Source organism: Eretmochelys imbricata, chromosome 27 (genome assembly GCF_965152235.1).
Source record: "Eretmochelys imbricata isolate rEreImb1 chromosome 27, rEreImb1.hap1, whole genome shotgun sequence".
Classification (NCBI taxonomy): domain Eukaryota; kingdom Metazoa; phylum Chordata; order Testudines; family Cheloniidae; genus Eretmochelys; species Eretmochelys imbricata.
The window spans coordinates 15,158,160-15,175,678 of NC_135598.1; the positions used below are offsets into that span (position 1 = coordinate 15,158,160).

At 60.5% G+C, this 17,519-nt stretch overlaps 1 protein-coding gene across 7 annotated transcripts in view; it reads right to left on the minus strand.

Annotated features, from left to right (window-relative positions):
* Nucleotides 1–503: 503 nt before the first annotated feature.
* The window catches only part of STAT3 (signal transducer and activator of transcription 3), a 33,897-nt gene continuing 16,881 nt past the window's right edge, over nt 504–17,519 (minus strand). For 5 of the 7 annotated variants that reach the window (XM_077806579.1, XM_077806577.1, XM_077806575.1 and 2 more), the window contains 21 exons: nt 16,537–16,681; nt 14,802–14,900; nt 14,068–14,163; nt 13,874–13,955; nt 13,102–13,196; nt 12,186–12,337; nt 11,055–11,213; nt 10,787–10,879; nt 9,792–9,851; nt 9,424–9,453; nt 9,212–9,305; nt 9,082–9,129; nt 8,571–8,654; nt 6,909–7,007; nt 6,132–6,267; nt 5,510–5,741; nt 4,474–4,613; nt 3,764–3,979; nt 3,468–3,510; nt 2,911–3,023; nt 504–2,663 (listed from right to left, as the gene is read on the minus strand). In XM_077806579.1, the coding sequence (XP_077662705.1) occupies nt 2,608–2,663; nt 2,911–3,023; nt 3,468–3,510; nt 3,764–3,979; nt 4,474–4,613; nt 5,510–5,741; nt 6,132–6,267; nt 6,909–7,007; nt 8,571–8,654; nt 9,082–9,129; nt 9,212–9,305; nt 9,424–9,453; nt 9,792–9,851; nt 10,787–10,879; nt 11,055–11,213; nt 12,186–12,337; nt 13,102–13,196; nt 13,874–13,955; nt 14,068–14,163; nt 14,802–14,900; nt 16,537–16,681 (2,272 nt within the window). In that variant the 3' untranslated portion in view covers nt 504–2,607. The remainder of the gene's footprint in view (nt 2,664–2,910; nt 3,024–3,467; nt 3,511–3,763; nt 3,980–4,473; nt 4,614–5,509; nt 5,742–6,131; nt 6,268–6,908; nt 7,008–8,570; nt 8,655–9,081; nt 9,130–9,211; nt 9,306–9,423; nt 9,454–9,791; nt 9,852–10,786; nt 10,880–11,054; nt 11,214–12,185; nt 12,338–13,101; nt 13,197–13,873; nt 13,956–14,067; nt 14,164–14,801; nt 14,901–16,536; nt 16,682–17,519) is intronic. The other 2 variants (XM_077806582.1, XM_077806581.1) reach the window with 2 other exon arrangements.

Consider the following 17,519-nt stretch of genomic DNA (forward strand, 5'->3'; position numbering starts at 1 on the left):
GAGCGAAGTCTCTAGAATGATGACTGGTGTGGAGAAAGTGCTATTTACCCTGTCACCTACCCCAAGAACCAGGGCTCACGCAATGAAATTAAGGGCAGCAGGTTTAAAACAGACAAAAGCAAGTACCTCAGGCAATGCAGTCACCGAGGGACCTCTGCCAGGGGATGTTGTGGAAGGCCACAACTAGATACGTTCATGGAGAACAGGTCCACGAATGGCCATTAGCCAAGACGGTCAGGGACACAACCCCATGCTCTGGGTGACCCCTACGCCTGTTTGCCAGAAGCTGGGACTGGCTGACGGGAAGGATCACTCGATAAATTAACCTGTTCTGGTCATTCCCTTAGACGCACCTGGCTCGGGGCTTTGCTAGCAGACAGGACACTAGGCTAGACGGACCATTGGTCTGACCCAGTCTGGCCTCTCTCATTGTCCCTGGTTTTTGCATTTAACCCGACTGAGTCTCAGTGACTGCTTAGAGATTAATCCAGCTGGAGCACACAGTCGCTTTAGCACCTTTATTTAGGAGAAAGTTAAAGCCTGTAAATACAGCAATAAAATATACAAAAAATAAAATCTTTACAGTATTGAGCGTCACGAGGAGATGTACAGGCCGGAGGTGGCCGGATGACGGAGAAGCAGAGAGGCAGGCAGGGAGGTGGTGGTGGAAGGAGGCGGCTATTGTGTTAAGAAATAAACCTGGGTCGGCAAACAGCGTTCACCTCATCCGAGCACCTAGGTCTGCACCAGAGGGCCAGGTCGGTGAACGTGAGCCCACGCAGCGCATTAGTGCAGAGCACTAGCCCCATGCGAAGGCTGCCCATGGTGTAGGGCCTGGAGCAGCAGCTCAGCGCGGTCACTTGCTGCCACCCCGGCCCAGGGCTTCTCCAGGCTTCTGGGTGAAGAAAAGGAAACACCCACCAGTGTTGATAAGCCTGGGTTTAGACCACACTGTAACATGCAGACGGCTCTGGCTCTGCACCCCCGCTCCCCTCGCCCACACTGATTTTATACTGGGATCCATTAAGCCTGAGAAATTCAAAGCATGGTGCTTGGTTAAGCACAGCACAGAACTGTCTGCGTGTAATGGCTTCATACAGTCGCCGACTGTCTGCAGGGTGACCCAGTCTCCACAGAGGAGATCCACCTTCTCTGACCCACAACACTTTGCTGGCCATTTGGCACATTTCCGGCAGACGCTAGGAGAGTCGTTACTTTCCTCCTGCTGCCCTCACCCCGCACAGCTGGTTGGGAGGTGGCTGCTGACTCTCCTAGGCCATCCAGCCTGCTAGCTTATCACTGAAAAACCGACCTCCGACTGAAATGAAGGGCAAAGACCTCCAGGTTTGTCTAGTGCCTGCCACTCGGTGTTTCCGCTCCCAATCCAATGGGGCTGGTGGGCCACAGAGCGGCAAGAACTGGTGCCAGCCGGCCCCGGAGATCTGTAGGGTTTAAACTCTGGAGGGAGAGCACCAGGGACACTGCGTTTGATTCAGTGCCCCTGAGGAGCCCAGCAGCCAGGGCGGGGATGGGGGGCCCCAGTCGGGTTACAGCAGAGAGTGGATTAGTAACTGAGGGCACCCCACTGTCACGAGAGTGACACCTGGAGGAAGGACCCAACTGCGTGGGATCAGGGAGCATCGGGACAGCAGACAGTGCGTGGATCTGGTCTGACAGGGAGAGAACTACTGGCTTGCTCGCTGGAGATTCCCCCCGCTGCAGCCCCAGCACACAGGACAAGCCAAGTGTCCCTGCTGGCCAATTTCCAGGGGGCTTGCCTGGAGAGGCCGTCCCAGGAGGGGGGAGGCGGGCACCTGGCTTGCTCGTCGCCCATGCTGGGTCTAGCCTGAGCCCCGGCAGACAGGCAGGGAGTTGAACTGCGCCATGGACATCTGACTCCAGCTCAGGGGCCAGGACAGCCGTTCCCCACGTTGGAGACAGATCGGCTGGGCCACTTGTTACCCCAGCACCAGGGCTGACGGCCCGCCCAGCCCAGCCTTTCCTGGAGGCTGGAGGCAGAACCATCAGAATAACCTGCCTGTCGGGGAGTCGCTTCACAGCCCTCTTCGTTCAATGGCATCTGGTGCCCGAGGCAGGTCAGCCTGGCGCGGTCTCCGCGCTCCTCACCCCTGTGCTGACTGGCTAAAGCTCTGGGGGTTAGGGCTGCTGGGTTCCAAGGCTCCTTTCCCAGCTGCCGCAAAGCAGCGGCCTGTTCACCGAATCCTGGTGGGGATCTGGAGGTTAGTGCAGGGATGAGCTGGGAAAGGGTCTGGCAGCGCTGCAGGAGGTCTGGAAAGCGCTTTGCACGGATGGAGGCGGCAATCAGATGCTAACAGGCACTTGATCGAGCAGAAAACGTTTGTTATGGAAGGAAATAGAAAAAAGGTTCCCTCCCCCCAGCCCCCCGACACCACCTCCGAGCGCCGACTGGGTGCTCCAGTTAGACGGCCGCGAACTGATCGGGACCCCCCAGGTCGACGTCTCTCCCCAGGGAGCAGCCCAGGGACGCTCTGGGGCACGGAGCGAACGCATGACCTAGCAGGACGAGGGAATGACTTGGAGCCGGGAAGCGAGAGTTGTCGAGACGCGGAGCCGGGCGCGCGGCCCTCACATGGGCGAGGCGGCACACTCCGGAGTCAGCTCCATGTCGAAGGTCAGAGACTCTGCAGGGAAACAGGGACAGGGGCCAGTCAGATGGGGGGGAGCCCCTAGAGCCAGCTGGACACAACACGCCTCTCCCAGCTGGGGAGCCACCAGGCTGGGAAGGGTCTAAGGTGAGCTGGGCTCTTGGAGGGGGCTGGCGCCAGATCCTGAGTCACCTGCCAGCTCGAAGTGATCAGAGGCCCCATGCCCTGGGGCACTGAGGGCCCCAGGTTTCTAAGTCCAGGGGGCCAGGCATTGCCCACTTACCAAACTGGCCTCCTGCGTTGGCCTCCGCTCCCTCGCTGTTATTGCCAAACTGCATGAGCGAGTCCAGCGTGCGCGGGGACATGGGCAGGTCGATGGTGTTGCTGCAGGTCGTTCTGTAGCGGGAGGGGGTGGAGGACAGCACAAGAGAAGCCATGAGAGGCCGAGAGCCGCGTCCATCACCGCTGCAGCGAGGCTGCCTAGCATCGGACGGAGCTGAGCCTGTGTGGGAGGGGGAAGGATGGTGCCCTGGGATCAATTCCCAGCTCTGCGCCCACTTCCTGAGTGACCCTGTGCCTTGGGCTCCCACTTCTCCATCTGCAAAATGGGGAGAACCCCCTTCCCCCCACACTCTGCGGGGCTGAGCCGGCGAGCCTCCGAGCTCCTTGGGACGGGGTGTCACCATGCATGTCTGCACAGCTCCCAGCCCAACAGGGCCGGATCTTGGGCTCGCTGCAACAGAACGAAACAGTCTCGCTCTCACAGTCGAGACTCCTACAGAGCAGGGCAACCTTGTGTTCAGACACCCCCAGGCAGCAGCCTCCTCGGAGAACACTTACGGGGTGACGCAGATGAACTTGGTCTTCAGGTATGGTGCAGTGCCTGTGGGGAGAAGAGCTGGTTAGTTGAATGCCATCTGTCCCACCCCGGACGGCCCCGCTATTGGGATACCTGGCCAGCCACAGATGGGCCGGCTTCGCTACCCACGAGCACAGGAAGCATCGATCCAGGCCGGGAGGCAGCTCCCTGCCATCGTGACACTGATCGTTCACGGCTGCCAGATCTCCCCGACGTTCCCTCTCCGCAGAGCTCTCGCCAGCCACTGGCCGGACAGCAGGGGCGGAATGTCAACGACTACCTGAGTCCGTAGCTTCAGGGTGCTCCTGGCTCTCCGGGCGACAGTATTTGCCAAAGGCTTCCTCCTTGGGGATGTCGGGGTACAGGTAGACCAGGGGCGAGACCAGGATGTTGGTGGCATCCATGATTTTGTAGCCCATGATGATTTCCGCAAAAGACATGCTGTTGAGCTGCTGCTTGGTGTACGGCTCCACGGACTGGATCTGGGTTTTCCCTAGAGGGGGAGGCAGCAGGTCACGCTGGCCCGGCCCTGGCTCACTTGGGAACCGCCCCGCAGAACGACCAGGAACAGAGACAGCCCAGCCAGCCGCCGCGGAGTGGCTGCGACCGAACAGAGGCAGGTTCTGGGCATGGCAGCAGGGAGCCCGGGATCCGGGGAGGGGCCGAACACCCCCCGTTCCTGGCAGCACCAGGTGCTCAGCATCCCGGGGCTGGTTACTACGGTTACCCGGCTCACATGTCACAAATAGTGACTGTCGTGGGGAAGGAGGGGCAGGGTTTAGAGCACTGGCTGGGGACTCGGGAGAGCGGGGTCCAAGCCCCCCATGACCCTGGCTGACTGCCGGGCGGCAGAGTTGATTGCAGGGCTGGGCAAAGACACGCTAAGATCACAAGCGCCTTGCTCCACAGTAACGGGACCATGCAGCTCCCCCCGGCTTGGTGCCCGGCCCTGTCCGGACACACGAGCTCTGCCTTCGGGGTGCGTACCGCTGATGTCCTTCTCCACCCAGGTGAAGGTGATGCCCCCCTCCTTGCTGCTCTCGCTGAACCGCAGCAGGAAGGTGCCTGGTGGCTTGGTGCTCAGGATGGCACGCTCCCGCTCCTTGCTGATGAACCCCATGATGTACCTGGCAGAGGGGAGACAGTGCTGAGCCACGCAGCGATCGGCCGTATCGCCGCCTCCCTCCCCCACTCCCAGCACAGCCGGCCGCGGCCGCAGGATCAGCGCCGCCGGCCGTGGCTGGGGCTGCACGTTATTGTCACAAGGGATCCCTTGCCCCGCTGCTGCGGACGGTTGCAAGGCGTGGTCCCAGTGGGCATGCAGACAATTTGAAGCGAGAGGAACTTTCTCCAGGGGCTGCTTTGCCCCAGGGTGTTGGCGGAGACAGATCTACTGACCCTTCCGTACAGTTCTTCCTGCTAGTTGCCACCATGCAGCCAACGCCGCGGCCGGGAGGGAAGGACGGAGCCCATCCTCGGGATGGGCTGCCAATTTGATACACTAGGGCCACCCTGCCAGGGCTAACGGGCCGGCTGGCATGTCCTGGGGGCCGGACATTGGCTGCAGAGCTTCCCAGCGCTCAGTCCAGAAGGAAACAACCGAGCCCCCCGCTTGACCGGCACTGCACAGGCCAGAGAGCCCACCCGGCTCCAGCATCCAGCTCACGGCGGAGCTAGGGCACATTTCAGGAAGAGACCCCAGGCCTGATTCAAAGACTGCACCACGGCCCTGGCTGAGCTGTTCCCAGGGCTAATGCACCCCCCCCCAGTAAAGTGTGCACCCCGCATTTCTAATCTGCATCAACGCCTGAAACAAAGTTCAATAACTGCAAAGGGACCCAGCATGATTCCGAGCCCAGGGGGAACTCACAGGGGCTGGCGTTCGGGAGAACACCCCAGGCTTTGGGAGTCACTGAGCTACAGGAGACATGGACACCCCCCCGCAGCCACCTTATAGCTCCCGTCTCAGCCCCTCCATCCCCTGGGTCAGCTCCAGGGTCCCAGGGGTGGGGCCACGGCTCACCCTTCATTCCACAGCGCCAGGATGTATTTCTTCACGAGGTCGATGATGTTGTCCAGCCAGACCCAGAAGGAAAACCCCTTGCCGGCCATGTTTTCCTGCAGGGAAGAGAGAGATGCCCGGTCAGCGCAGGCTCGGGGAGGGGAACGTGGAGCAGGAGCGTGCCGCAGGGCAGTGCTCACCTTGCAGAACTTGGCCCACGTGATCTGGCAGCCGGAGTAGTTGACGCCTGGCCCTAGGGTGGGGACAGAGCAGGTCGTTAGCACTGGAGCGATTTCCTTAACGAATGGCATTTCCACGGGTCCGTGAACTGAGCCCAACCGCAGAGCCCCACACGGGCTGCTGCCGCCATGCTCCCGGCTAGCGAGTCAGGCCAGGAACAAACTCAGCCTCTGCCTTTGGCCTGCGTCACTTGGCACGGACCCTGCCGTGCCACTTGAGAGCCGCCCGGGCAGGGCTCACCGGGGGCTAGGCCTCCTGCCGAGTTTCTCCTCCACTGGGACGCGGGGCAGGCTCCCCCGGGCTCAGGGCAGAGCCCACGCCCCTCAAGACAACCCACCTGCCTAAGGGGTTTAGAATCCATGGGCACAGCCAGCCCGGCTCTCCGGCGGGCAGGGCAGATTACCTAGGAGTTTCTCTGCCAGCGTGGTCAGCTGTTCGATGCTGAGACCCCGCTTGGTGGTGGAGGAGAACTGCCAGCTCAGAACCTCAGCCACCTGGTCCCACGTGCCGATCGGGGGCTTGGTGAAGAAGTTCACGTTCTGCGGGAGAAAATGAAACCGCCCCGTGGGCGACGCCGACGGAGGCTGGGAAACACACCAGCTTGCACCGGGCAGCCTGAAGGGGGATGCTGCCCAGCCCATTTCCCCACCCCACTTGGACAGGGTACCATGGAAGAAGGACTGGCATCCCGTAGGCGGTACCTCTATCCCCCGGGTGTGTGACCTCACGCCAGCAACTGCCAGGACTCAGTTTCCCCTCTTCTCCTCTCTGCCTCGTCTGGCTGGCTGGGAAGCTCTCTGAGGTAGGGACTGTCTCACTGTCTACGTGCAGTGCCAGGGCCCCCGATCTTAGCTGGGCCTTCTAGGTCATAGCACAGTCCGAATCAGAGGGGTTCCTGTGGCTCCAGCCCCCAGGCTGCGGCCTCTGACCACGCGACAGACCAGCGCAGACTCAGCCCTTGCACAAGGGACCGGGCTCAGGCAGACCGGCCGTGCACCACCACTCAAAGCGCTGCCGACATGCGGCGTACAGACTCGCGTTCGGAGGGCGTTTCACACGGGTCTGACCTGGAGTGCTCAGGCCCAGGGCAGCTCAACTGAGCAGAGACAGACACCCTCGGGGTAGCTCCTCTGGGGGATCTGCTGAGTCTCTCCCACCCAGGGGCAGGCCGCGCACGTACCTTGGGGTTGTTCGTCAGCATGTTGTACCACAGGATGGACGCCCAAGCATTGGGCATCTGGCAGATGTTGGAGATGACCACAACAGGCAGGGAGTGGGTCTAGAGAGACGAGACACATACAAATGGCCCTACTGGGTCAGACCAAGGGTCCATCTAGCCCAGTCTCCTGTCTTCTGACAGCGGTCAATGCCAGGTGCCCCAGAGGGAATGAACAGAACCGGTAAATCGCCCAGGGATCCATCCCCTGTCACCCATTCCCAGCCCTGGCAAACAGAGGCTAGGGACCTCATCCCTGCCCATCCTGGCTAATAGCCATTGATGGACCTAGCCTCCATGAACTTATCTAGTTCTTTTTTGAACCCTGTTATGGTCTTGGCCTTCACAACATCCTCTGGCAAGGAGTTCCACAGGCTGGCTGAGTGTTGTGTGAAAAAATACTTCCTTTTGTTTTAAACCTGCTGCCTGTTAAGTTCATTTGGTGACCTCTAGTTCTGGTGTTATGAGAAGTAGTAAACAACACTTCCTTAACTACTTTCTCCACACCAGTCATGATTTTATAGACCTCGATCATATCTCCCCTTAGCCGTCTCTTTTCCAAGCTGAAGAGTCCCAGTCTTATTAATCTCTCCTCACACGGAAGCTATTCCAGACCCCTCATCATTTTTGTTGCCCTTTTCTGAACCTTTTCCAGTTCCAGTAGATCTTTTTTGAGATGGGGCGACCACATCTGCACGCAGCATTCAAGATGTGGACGTACCATGAATTTAGAGGGGCAACAGGATATTTTCTGTCCTATTATCTACCCCTTTCTTAATTATTACCAGCTTTCTGTTCGCTTGACTGCCGCTGCACACTGAGTGGATGGTTTCAGAGAACAATCCACAATGACTCCAAGATCTCTTTCTTGAGTGGTAACGGCTAATTCAGACCCCATCATTGTATATGTATAGTTGGGATTATGTTTTCCAATGTGCATTACTTTGCATTTATCAACATTACATTTCATCTGCCATTTTGTTGCCCAGGCACCCAGTTTTGAGAGACCTTTTTGTAGCTCTTTGCAGTCTGCCTGGGTCTCAACTATCTTGAGTAGTTTTCTATCATCCGCAAATTTTGCCACCTCACTGTTTACTGCTTTTTCCAGATCACTTATAAATATGTTGAATAGGACATGGTTAATTCCTTACGTCCCTCCAGACACACACCCCACCTGCCCCGGCCCCATCTCCCGGCCCAGGCCCTGCAACATGCTGCAAGCCACCCCGCCTGGCTGCGCCCTGCCAGGCGTCCCTGATGTGAGCGCAGCCTCGTCTCTAGCACGCTCTCCCCTCTCAAGCTGGCCTCCCCTTCTGCCATGAGCGGCTTCGCCCAGTGCCGAGGCCACAGCAGCGTCCTGCCTCCCTTCGCCCATCTCCTCCTGGGAGCCTTGCGAAGGCCAGCAATAGAGGTGAGAGACAGTGCTCTGCCTAATGCTCTGTGTACCCGCAGGTGGGGCCTTTGCTCCCACAGGCCTGGACAAGCCATTGGAGAAGCGGGGCCTTTATCTGAGGGGGAAATCGGCAGCACCTTCCCCACTGGGCTGGGCGACCCCGTCCTGCTCCCGCCGGGGGGCAGGGGGACAGATGCACAGCTCCGCCTGGCAGCAATTCCCACAGGACTCACCTCCAGGTCGATCTTCAGGCCCTGGTGATAGACCTCGGTCTCGAAGGTGATGAGGTGGAGCTCCTCTGTGACTATCAGGGAGGCCTGGGAAGGTGACAGGGAGGACGTTCAGAGGACGCCAGCTTCCCCCCACCCCTGGGGGCCAGGCAGCTGACAGGCTAGGCACTGCTCTGGGTCACAGAGCCACATGGGGCGCCAGTGGGCTGGCGCCTGGGCACAGTGAGGTCAGCAGCAGCCTGTTCACCCCAGATGCCCTGCAGGTACATGCAGGCTTGACCCGTTTTGCAGGGGCCCGCTGGGGGGTTGCTTTGCCTCCCTGCAGAATGTGGCGCACAAAACCTTCCCTACAGACGGTCTGGAGAAGGAGAGAACTCCAGTGAGCTCTGGAGGGGCTGCCCAGGAGGAGGGCCTGGCAGGAGCTCCCCCTCCCTCTGGGCTGGGGACCAGAGGGGTCTCCTTCAGGGCCCCCCAGGCCGCCTCTCCGGCCACACGTGCAGGCTCAGACACTCACGTCGCAGTTGGCTCTGCCCCCGTTGCCGCACCTCTGCTCCCGCAGTGTCTGCAAAGAGAAGGGACAAGCTAAAGCCCAGGCCAGCTCCTGGGCCCCGGGCCCCAGGCCAGCTCCCGGGCCAGCTCCCTACCAGGTGTTTGAACTCCGCCGACAGGCTGCCATTGTTCGACTCCTCCATGTTCATGACCTTGGTGTTTGTCCCCAAGATGTTAAACTTCCGGGACCTGGTGGGGGGAAAGAGAAGGACGGTTAGGACCCCCCAGAGCCCAGCAACAGAGCAGGGGGCGGGACGACACACGCCTCGGGGAACGGAGGAAGCCGAGACGCGTTGGCTCCACTTACCCCCGGAGCGCGGCAACGTCACCAGAGTCCCTGCAGAGGAGACAGAGGCAGAGTGTTGGTTCGATCTGGAGTGGAGGGCACGTCCCATTTACACCCCCCACCCAGGTGGGCGCGGCAGCTCCCAAGGGGCCCTGACTTCGTGTGGATGGCTCATGCGCACCCTGACCCCAGCAGCCCAAGGACACCCGAATGAGAGCCACGTGCAGTGGGCATGAAAGCCTCCCCTGTGCCCACAGAGCCCTCGCTCCTCCTGGATCTCAGCACAAGGGCGGATTCCCCCAGGAGAGGCTGGGGCCTGGGCAGAGCCCATGGTTGCGGCTTGGCCCTTCGTTCAGCGACTCCTCCCCAGGCCCGCGCACAATACTCACTTGTCAATGCAGACTTTGATCTTCAGCTGGTAGTTCAGCTCAGGAAACTTGACGAGTAACCTGTCGGAAGGCAGCAGGCGTTTCAGCACGAGCCGTTTGGACGCCAGAGCAGCCTTCGCCGGTGGCCACGAGCCAAGCATCCCAGGAGGATGGCAGGAGGTTTAAGCACCACTTAAGCACTGGGGCAGCGCTGTTCCCACGAAGGCTCCCAGGCAAAGGCCCAGGGAGGTCTCCGCTTCCAGGAGATTAGAGCCCCATTCCCAGGGCACCAGCCCTTGCAGCTGCTGTCGAGCATGCTGGGAGCTGCGGGTGCTCTGAGGGTCAGGCTGTTAGCACCCACTGCCCCCTTGCTCCCCCATGCACTCAGGGGACAGGCTCTCAGCTGGGGATCTGACCGGGGAAGGGTCTGGTCCCAGGCCACATGGCAGGACCACGGCGGAACTGGGATCAGCACTTGGGATCCCCCAGCTCTCGACCTCACGCCCGTCCCTCCCTACTCTAGGGGCTCCAACGCCAGCCGCTGGACGACTCCACTGCACCGGGGCGCCTGCCTCCAAACCCGGGGTCATGCTGCTCTTGTTGCCAAGCGTTCCAACATGACGGAGCAGAAAGGTGTCGTGTGGGAGAGGCTGGGCCAGGGGAGACCAGCCGCAACGGGAATATGGCGACAGGAGCCAGGCATGTGGGCGAGCAGAGGCACCATGCCCCAAGAGATCGGTCGAGGCACAAACGCCACCAGCCGCGGAGGCAGGAGCACTTGCCACGTCCTCCCGCCAGAGAAACAAGAACCCGCAGTCTCCGGGAACAGAGCGGCTGGCGCTGTGTCAACACGGGGCCTGCTCCTGCAGCCATTTGGGCCGGATTCCCCACCCTGGCAGGACGGGCGTTCTCCAGCCAAACAAAGGAGCGAAAGGACCCTCCAGATGCACGCTAACAGCGACCGTGTGTTTGGCCTCCCCACCTCGACAGCTCCCCCAGCACAAACAAAGACGAACCGGACTTTGGTGGTGAACTGCACGCCAGTTTTGATGACCAGGGGGCGATCCGGGTGCATGGGCATGCAGGGCTGCCTCTCCACCACGAAGGCACTGTGGGACGAGAGCACATGGGGCGTCATGCTCGGACCTGGAGGGGGAGGGGGGGACCCGCCTCCCAGACACACCCGTGCTGCCAGCCTCCTCCCTGCGATAGCTGCTTCCAGTCACGCACAGGGTCAGCGGGAGCCGCGATTTGCCCTCGTGACCTGGGAAGTACCGACGGTACCTTTTCATTAGATTCCTGAACAGCTCCACAATCCTCTCCTCCAGCATGGGCCGGTGCTGGACGATCGGGTCTCCTTTGTAAGACACTTTCTGCTGCAGCTCCTCTAGCTTCTTGATCTGCTGCCGTGTCTGGAGCTGGGACTCTGCGAGGGATGTGATCCTGGAGGAGGGGGGAGCCACGTTAGCGCCTCTCACTCATCCAGGCTCTTACTGGCCTGGGCGCCAGCAATCTGCAGCCAGCAGAGGGGAGAGGCCTGGATCCCTGCTCAGCACCTTTCCCTGCGGGCTGCAGGAGAACGCCCGAGGCACGCGGTTTGCAAAGGAGAACGGTGTAGATTGCTCAGTAGTGGCCTGGGCAGGGCCCCGAGTCGTCACAGCCGCCTTGCAAGGTCACACCCGCTGGGGCGAAGGGTTTGATGGGCTTGTCAATCGACCACCATTCATTCTTCCGGCAGCCAGGCGGGCTGGCACGAGGCGCGTTTGGTCGGGGGAGACACTGGGGACTATTTAGCCAGGCGGGAGGAGGGGCCAGGGACAGAGATCCGTTCCTGGCGGTTTGAATTAACCCACTACAAGAAGGATGTGGAAAAACTGGAAAGCATCCAGCGGAGGGTCACAAAAATGATTAGGGGGCTGGAACACATGACTTCTGAGGAGAGGCTGAGGGAACTGGGATTGTTTAGTCTGCGGAGGAGAAGAATGAGGGGGGATTTGATAGCTGCTTTCAACTACCTGAAAGGGGGTTCCGAAGAGGATGGATCTAGACTGTTCTCAGTGGTGGCAGATGACAGAAGGAGGAGTAATGGTCTCACATTGCAGGGGGGGGGAGGTTTAGGTTGGATATTAGGAAAAACTTTTTCACTAGGAGGGTGGTGAAGCACTGGAATGCGTTACCTAGGGAGGTGGTAGAATCTCCTTCCTTAGGAGTTAAGGTCAGGCTTGACAAAGCCCTGGCTGGGATGATTTAGTGGGGGATTGTTCCTGCTTTGAGCACGGGGTGGGACTAGATGACCTCCTGAGGTCCCTTCCAACCCTGAGATTCTTTGATTCTAGAATTCTCTGCCCGGGATCTGAGCAGCGCCCAGCCGGCTCTCCGCTGGGAACAGGCCGCGGGGGGCTCATGGGTTCTCACCAATTTTCCAGGCGATCCAGGCAGATGTTGGGAGGCCCCCCGATACAGGCGATTTGCTGCCTTCTCTTCCAGTCAGCCAGCTCCTCGTCTGCCAGCGTCTTCTGCACGTACTCCATGGCTGACAGCAGCCCGGCCAGTTCGCTCACAATCCCCTGTCCAGGGAACAAGACAGTCAGGTGTCACCAGATCCCTCCAGTCCCTGCAAGTTCTAGATCCCTTAGACGGGAGGAGCCCCTGAAAGGCACCTGCAGCTCTGCCAGCACCAGTGGCTTCTACTGCGGCTCTGTGGGCATGTCCTGTTCTAGCCGGTGCTTATATCAAGCCCCTCACCGTGGTATCTGAGCATCCCGACACTGCATTTAGGAACAGATGTTCGAGTGCTCAATGCCCAGAGGTGGGGCCAGATTTCCCAGCTCAGCTCCCAACCTGCCAAGCTCCGTTCCGGCCACATGTCATGGTGCCTACGTGGGAGCAGAGCCCTCTCCACACACTAGATGCGCCAGACGCACAGCAGCTGGGAAGTGGATTTAGGGAAGTCACTGCAAACTCCTGGGGGTGGCGATCGACTCAGCTGTTTGCTTTCAAACAGAATCAGCAGAAGCCAGGGCTGGGTAGGTGTGGAAGAGCCTGCACTGGGTCAGCGGATCACACATGGTACGTCTGATGTGTGCACACGGACAGGCCGGGCACGTCCCACTACGCAGCTCAGCTGCTCTTCGGCACGAGGCCACTTGCTGACAGAGGCAGAAGCTGCCTCCGCTCTTGCATTTGGTCTTTTCTACTCGTGCCTAAGACAAGAGGAGGCCGGTTTGGTGCCCGAGAGGGAACCGCCCAGGGACTTTGACAAGTGAGGGCACGGGGGGACGGGGAGGCTGAGCAGAGGGCAGACAGAAGCCGGGGGAGGAGAGCCCTGTACTCTGCGCATCTGGTCCAGCGCGGTCAGCATCTGCTCCAGCTGCTGCATCTTTTGCCGCGTGACAGACTGATTGTTTCCGTTCAGGTCCTGCATGTCTGGGTGGGGAGAAGAGCGAGTTACTCACCAAGCGCACATGCCCCAGCCCTCTCCCAGCACGGGGCGCCCAGTGCCCCCCAGCTCCCTGCTCAGTCACCTGTCCAGCAGAAGGTGCTGGGCTTTTGGTTTTAACTCTCCATCTCTCCAGCCCTATAGGTGCTGGAACTAGGGGCGCTGGGGTGCCGCACCCCCGGCTTGGTTTCCATCACGTACAGGGTTTACAGTTTGGTTCAACAGCTCTCAGCACCCCCACAAATTGTTCCTGCACCATCATCCAGCCCCCAACATGGGAGTAGCAAACCACCCCCAACCTCTCCCGTATTTATCCTCACCCCTCTACCCCCGCCCCCGGTCAGCACCGGGATCCCCACTGCCTGGGGGGCTGAAGCCCAGATGGTGACTGTCACGCCGGGCTGGGATCCCCACCGCACACTGAGGCTTAGAGCACGACCCCCATGGACTGGCTGAGGCACACAGACTGAGCGACTGCCCCGAGTCACAGGGAGTCTGTGGCCAAGCCAGGAATAGAACTGGGGTCTCCCGAGTTGCAGGCCAGTGCCCTGCTTCGCCCTCGCTGGGAGGAATGCCAGGCTTGCCCCCAGCGCTGGCTCAGACAGGCCTCGCCAGATCGCACCTCCTGGCACATTCCCCTCTGGACAGGCACTTCCCCCTTTACCTCCTTGGCTTTTCAGCGTCTTGTAGTTGAAGTCAAAGTCGTCCTGGAGATTCTCCACCACCTTCATCTTTTGCTCCAGATCCTGCAAGGTGAGGGGTCGGGGGTCATCTCAGGGGCAGAGGTTCAAACGCACTCAGCAGGGCCATGGGGTGGGGATCCCCAGGGCTGGTCCCCGGGCAGCTGGGCTGACCTACCTGCACCCGCTTCCGCACGTCCTGTAGATGCTGCTCCAGCATTTGCTGCTTCTCCGTCACCACAGCGGCCGTGGGGTGCGACGCCTGCCCGCCTTGCTGCGGAGGGGAAAGGCGATGGGCGTTTGCGAGAGCCGGATCGCAGACCCTGCTGCGATCCTGTCTGCTCGCAAGGGAGCCGCGTGCGCTGCTAGCGAGCTCCTGGATCAGCCGGGCAGCTTGGGCACTCTGGCCTCTTGACTCAGGGCTTTGCAAGCACATTTGCCTCCCCACCACGAATCAAACCAGCAGCGTCAAGTCCTGGGATTGCAGCCCGGGGGCCCCAGATCTTAGTAGATGCCCCCGCCCCACCCTGACACCCAGAGTGACAAGCTGAACGCAGACGAGGAGAAGACAGGTGGACGCACAGACCAGGGGGCAGTGACGCAGCTCCCCCGAGCCAAGCGAGGATTAGCACTGTGCCCCGAAGAGGGCGCTACCTCGCAAACAAGCGACAGCGGCCCAAGCCAACTAATGGCCGTCCTGCACTCGCCACTTTTCCCACGCGCGGAGCTAACATGGCCCCCTTCTTGACGGATCCTGCGAATGGCCATTCAAATCCCACCAGGCCTTAGGTACCCCCTACACCCCACTTCCGCCCAAAGGGCACGTAGGCCTGTTCTGCATCAAGGAACGGGGGGGGAATTGTCTGGCAGGGAACCGCCTCAGCGAAGAGCTGGAGCCCCCCCTGCTCTCACCTGGGCCGCGGTTGCAGCTGTCTGGAGCAAGCGAGATTCTTCCCAGAGACACCGAGCCACGATCCGGGCTATTTCCATCGGCTTTTCCAGGTACCTGCTCTGTAGGCATTTTTGGAGAGAGGGACAGGAGAAAAACAAACATCCAACCAACGTTGAGCAGGTGACAACAATGATGGTTATTTTCAAGCCTAGGGCAAAGGCCGAGCGTTTCAGAGCCGTTCAGGGAACCGCTGAGGGGTTTAACAGGAACAGGGAATCACGGCCTGCTAGGCTGAGGTTCTCCCTCGCAAAACACTGCCTAAAATGTAGAGTGGATTCGTCACAGTTTTGCAGAGTCCAGCACGAACTGCTGGTCTCTCCCTGGACACAGACGACCCACAAATGCATTTTACAAGTAGTTAGTAGAACCTGCCAAGCCCCCTCCGTGCCTCAGTTTCCCCAGGAAGTGACCTGGTCACAGAGGGAATCATTGTCGGAGTTGGGACGATAACCCAGACGTCCTTGTCCCCAGTCCTCTGCTCTGACCACTAGGTATCACTGCCCACTATCAGTTCTCCAATCTGCCAAAGACTGAGTGTAGCAGAGATATTAAGTGGTGGGGTCGTGAGAAACCAGTAGGGCAGGAATCTTAGCCCACTTACAGGCAGCTGAGGTCATTACCCAAAGGGCATTTCGACCTTGCAGGGGAGAGGACAATGCCCTGTTCAGGTCGCAGACAAGGCAGAGCCGAGAGCGCACGCGGCTTTCTCTGCCATCAGAGTGGGGAGGCAGGGGCTGCTCATCGGCGACATCACATGGCCTCCGCCTCTTCTCTGGTGCTTGAGGAGCGAAGGGGGAAACGCCAACCAGGTTCCCAACCACCTTTGGCCAGGCCTTGCCTTGTGACTCCTCCGCTTGAACTCTGGCTAGGGCAGGAGGGCTGGGTGCGGGACAATGGAAACGCGTGCTTCGCTGGGTTTCCGATTCAGAGTGTTGGGCACGGCCCCGGCAGCCACGCCACAGCCCCATCAGCCCTCCGGAGGGGCCAGAGTACAAGGGCTGTCAAAGATCTCGGACCAGCAGAGCCATGTCACTGGGGGGCAGGAGGGTTACTGCATAGCTACCCAGGTGCAACCCCTCATGTGGACAGTTCTACTGCGATCGAGGGGCCTTGACAGGGCCAGGAAAGGGTTAATGAGCTGCTGCGGGCTTTGTTAGTCCTACCCGGACACATTGGCAAAAGGCTTGGAGGGAGGCGTAAAGGGGGAAAGCTGGGGGCTGGCTGGGCGGGGACGTCGAGCTCGGACTCAGAGACAGGGCTGGCTGGGGACAGGCGCTGACCTGAGACTGCTGCTGCCAGGGCCCCGAGGGAAGGCGATGCCGAGGTGGGACTGCTGCTTTGGAGTCGCTACCTGCCCATTGCGGCCAAGCGAGATGCCGGCCGGGGACACTCTGCCTGAAGGGAGCGACAGCTCCGTGCAAAGCGCCCGGCGGCGGTTTCTCACGTGGCTACGTGGTGCAGCTTGTGCGGCTAGACAGGGCCGGAGGGCGAGTCGAGCCCACAAGTTTGGTGGGTCCCGAGGTCAGGGAGGCAACGGGAGCATCCTTAACTAGCTAGCCGGGCTGAGTCGAGAACCCCGCTGCCTCTGAGCACGAGAGACAGGAGGCAGAGCGTTCCCCCATGCGCCCCACCCTGCCACCCGTGCTGCTGACCCCAGAGGCTCTTCCTGGGGCGCCCCGGTCGCACGGCACCCACCTGCAGGAACTGTTTGATCCTGCGCAGGTTGTGCTGGTAGAGGACGTTGGATTCCTGCAGGAAGCGGCTGTACTGCTGATCGATCTCCCCCAGAAGGTTGTGGAACACCAGCGTGGCGTGGGACTCCTTGCTGGCGGCGTACGCCCTGCGTGGGAGGGACAGCACAGAGGCGGGACTGAACTAAACACGCAAAGCGGGTGCAAGCAGGGGGTAGGAACAGTCCGTGCCACCAGCACGGGCCCCACTCTGCTCACCCCAGCCTTAGCCCAGGGCGACTCCATCGGCTGCATGGGAGCGACTCCCACCTGCACAGTGAGAGCAGGCCCAGGCTCCCTGCTGGGGTGTGACCCCTGGGCACCCAGCTGCCTGACGAGGGCCCCCTAGGCAAGCCCCAGCGAGAGCAAGAGGCGCTGTCTGCACACCTGAGTCAAGTGGCTGCAGAAACCTGCTCATCCGTGCGCATAGGCCCGACTCACTCATGCAGGCAGCTGTGCATGCAAATTCTACGGGGACGTTTTTAGGCTGCCTGACAGCTCGGCCTGAGTCAGTCTTCGCAAGCCGAGTACGCGCTCTGCATCGGTCCCCTCCACCTCCCACCGCGGGGAGAGTCTGCAAGAGCCAGCGCCCAGTCCCAGACCCGCTTGCGATGTGTCAAATCCACCATTAAAAGTGCTCCAGCCAGCCCCGGCACCGAGCCCCCGGGCTGCCCTACCTGCCTGCAGGTGTGACACATACCAACGTTCACCACCTTGGCAGCGTCAGGTCGCCCAGTGACACAGGAGAGAGGGGAGGGGAAGTGCTTGTGTTTGCAAATTCCTCCACCGGCTCCGGTTCTAGGAGAGATGCTCAGCAATGGCCAGATTCACCCTCTGCAAAGGGCTAAGCACCAGGGCCAGGCAGCCTGAAACCCCCCAGGCGTGACTTCAGTGACATCTCGCCCTGGTATCGGCCCCGGGCATGGGAGAGGGTCATCCAGACAGCCA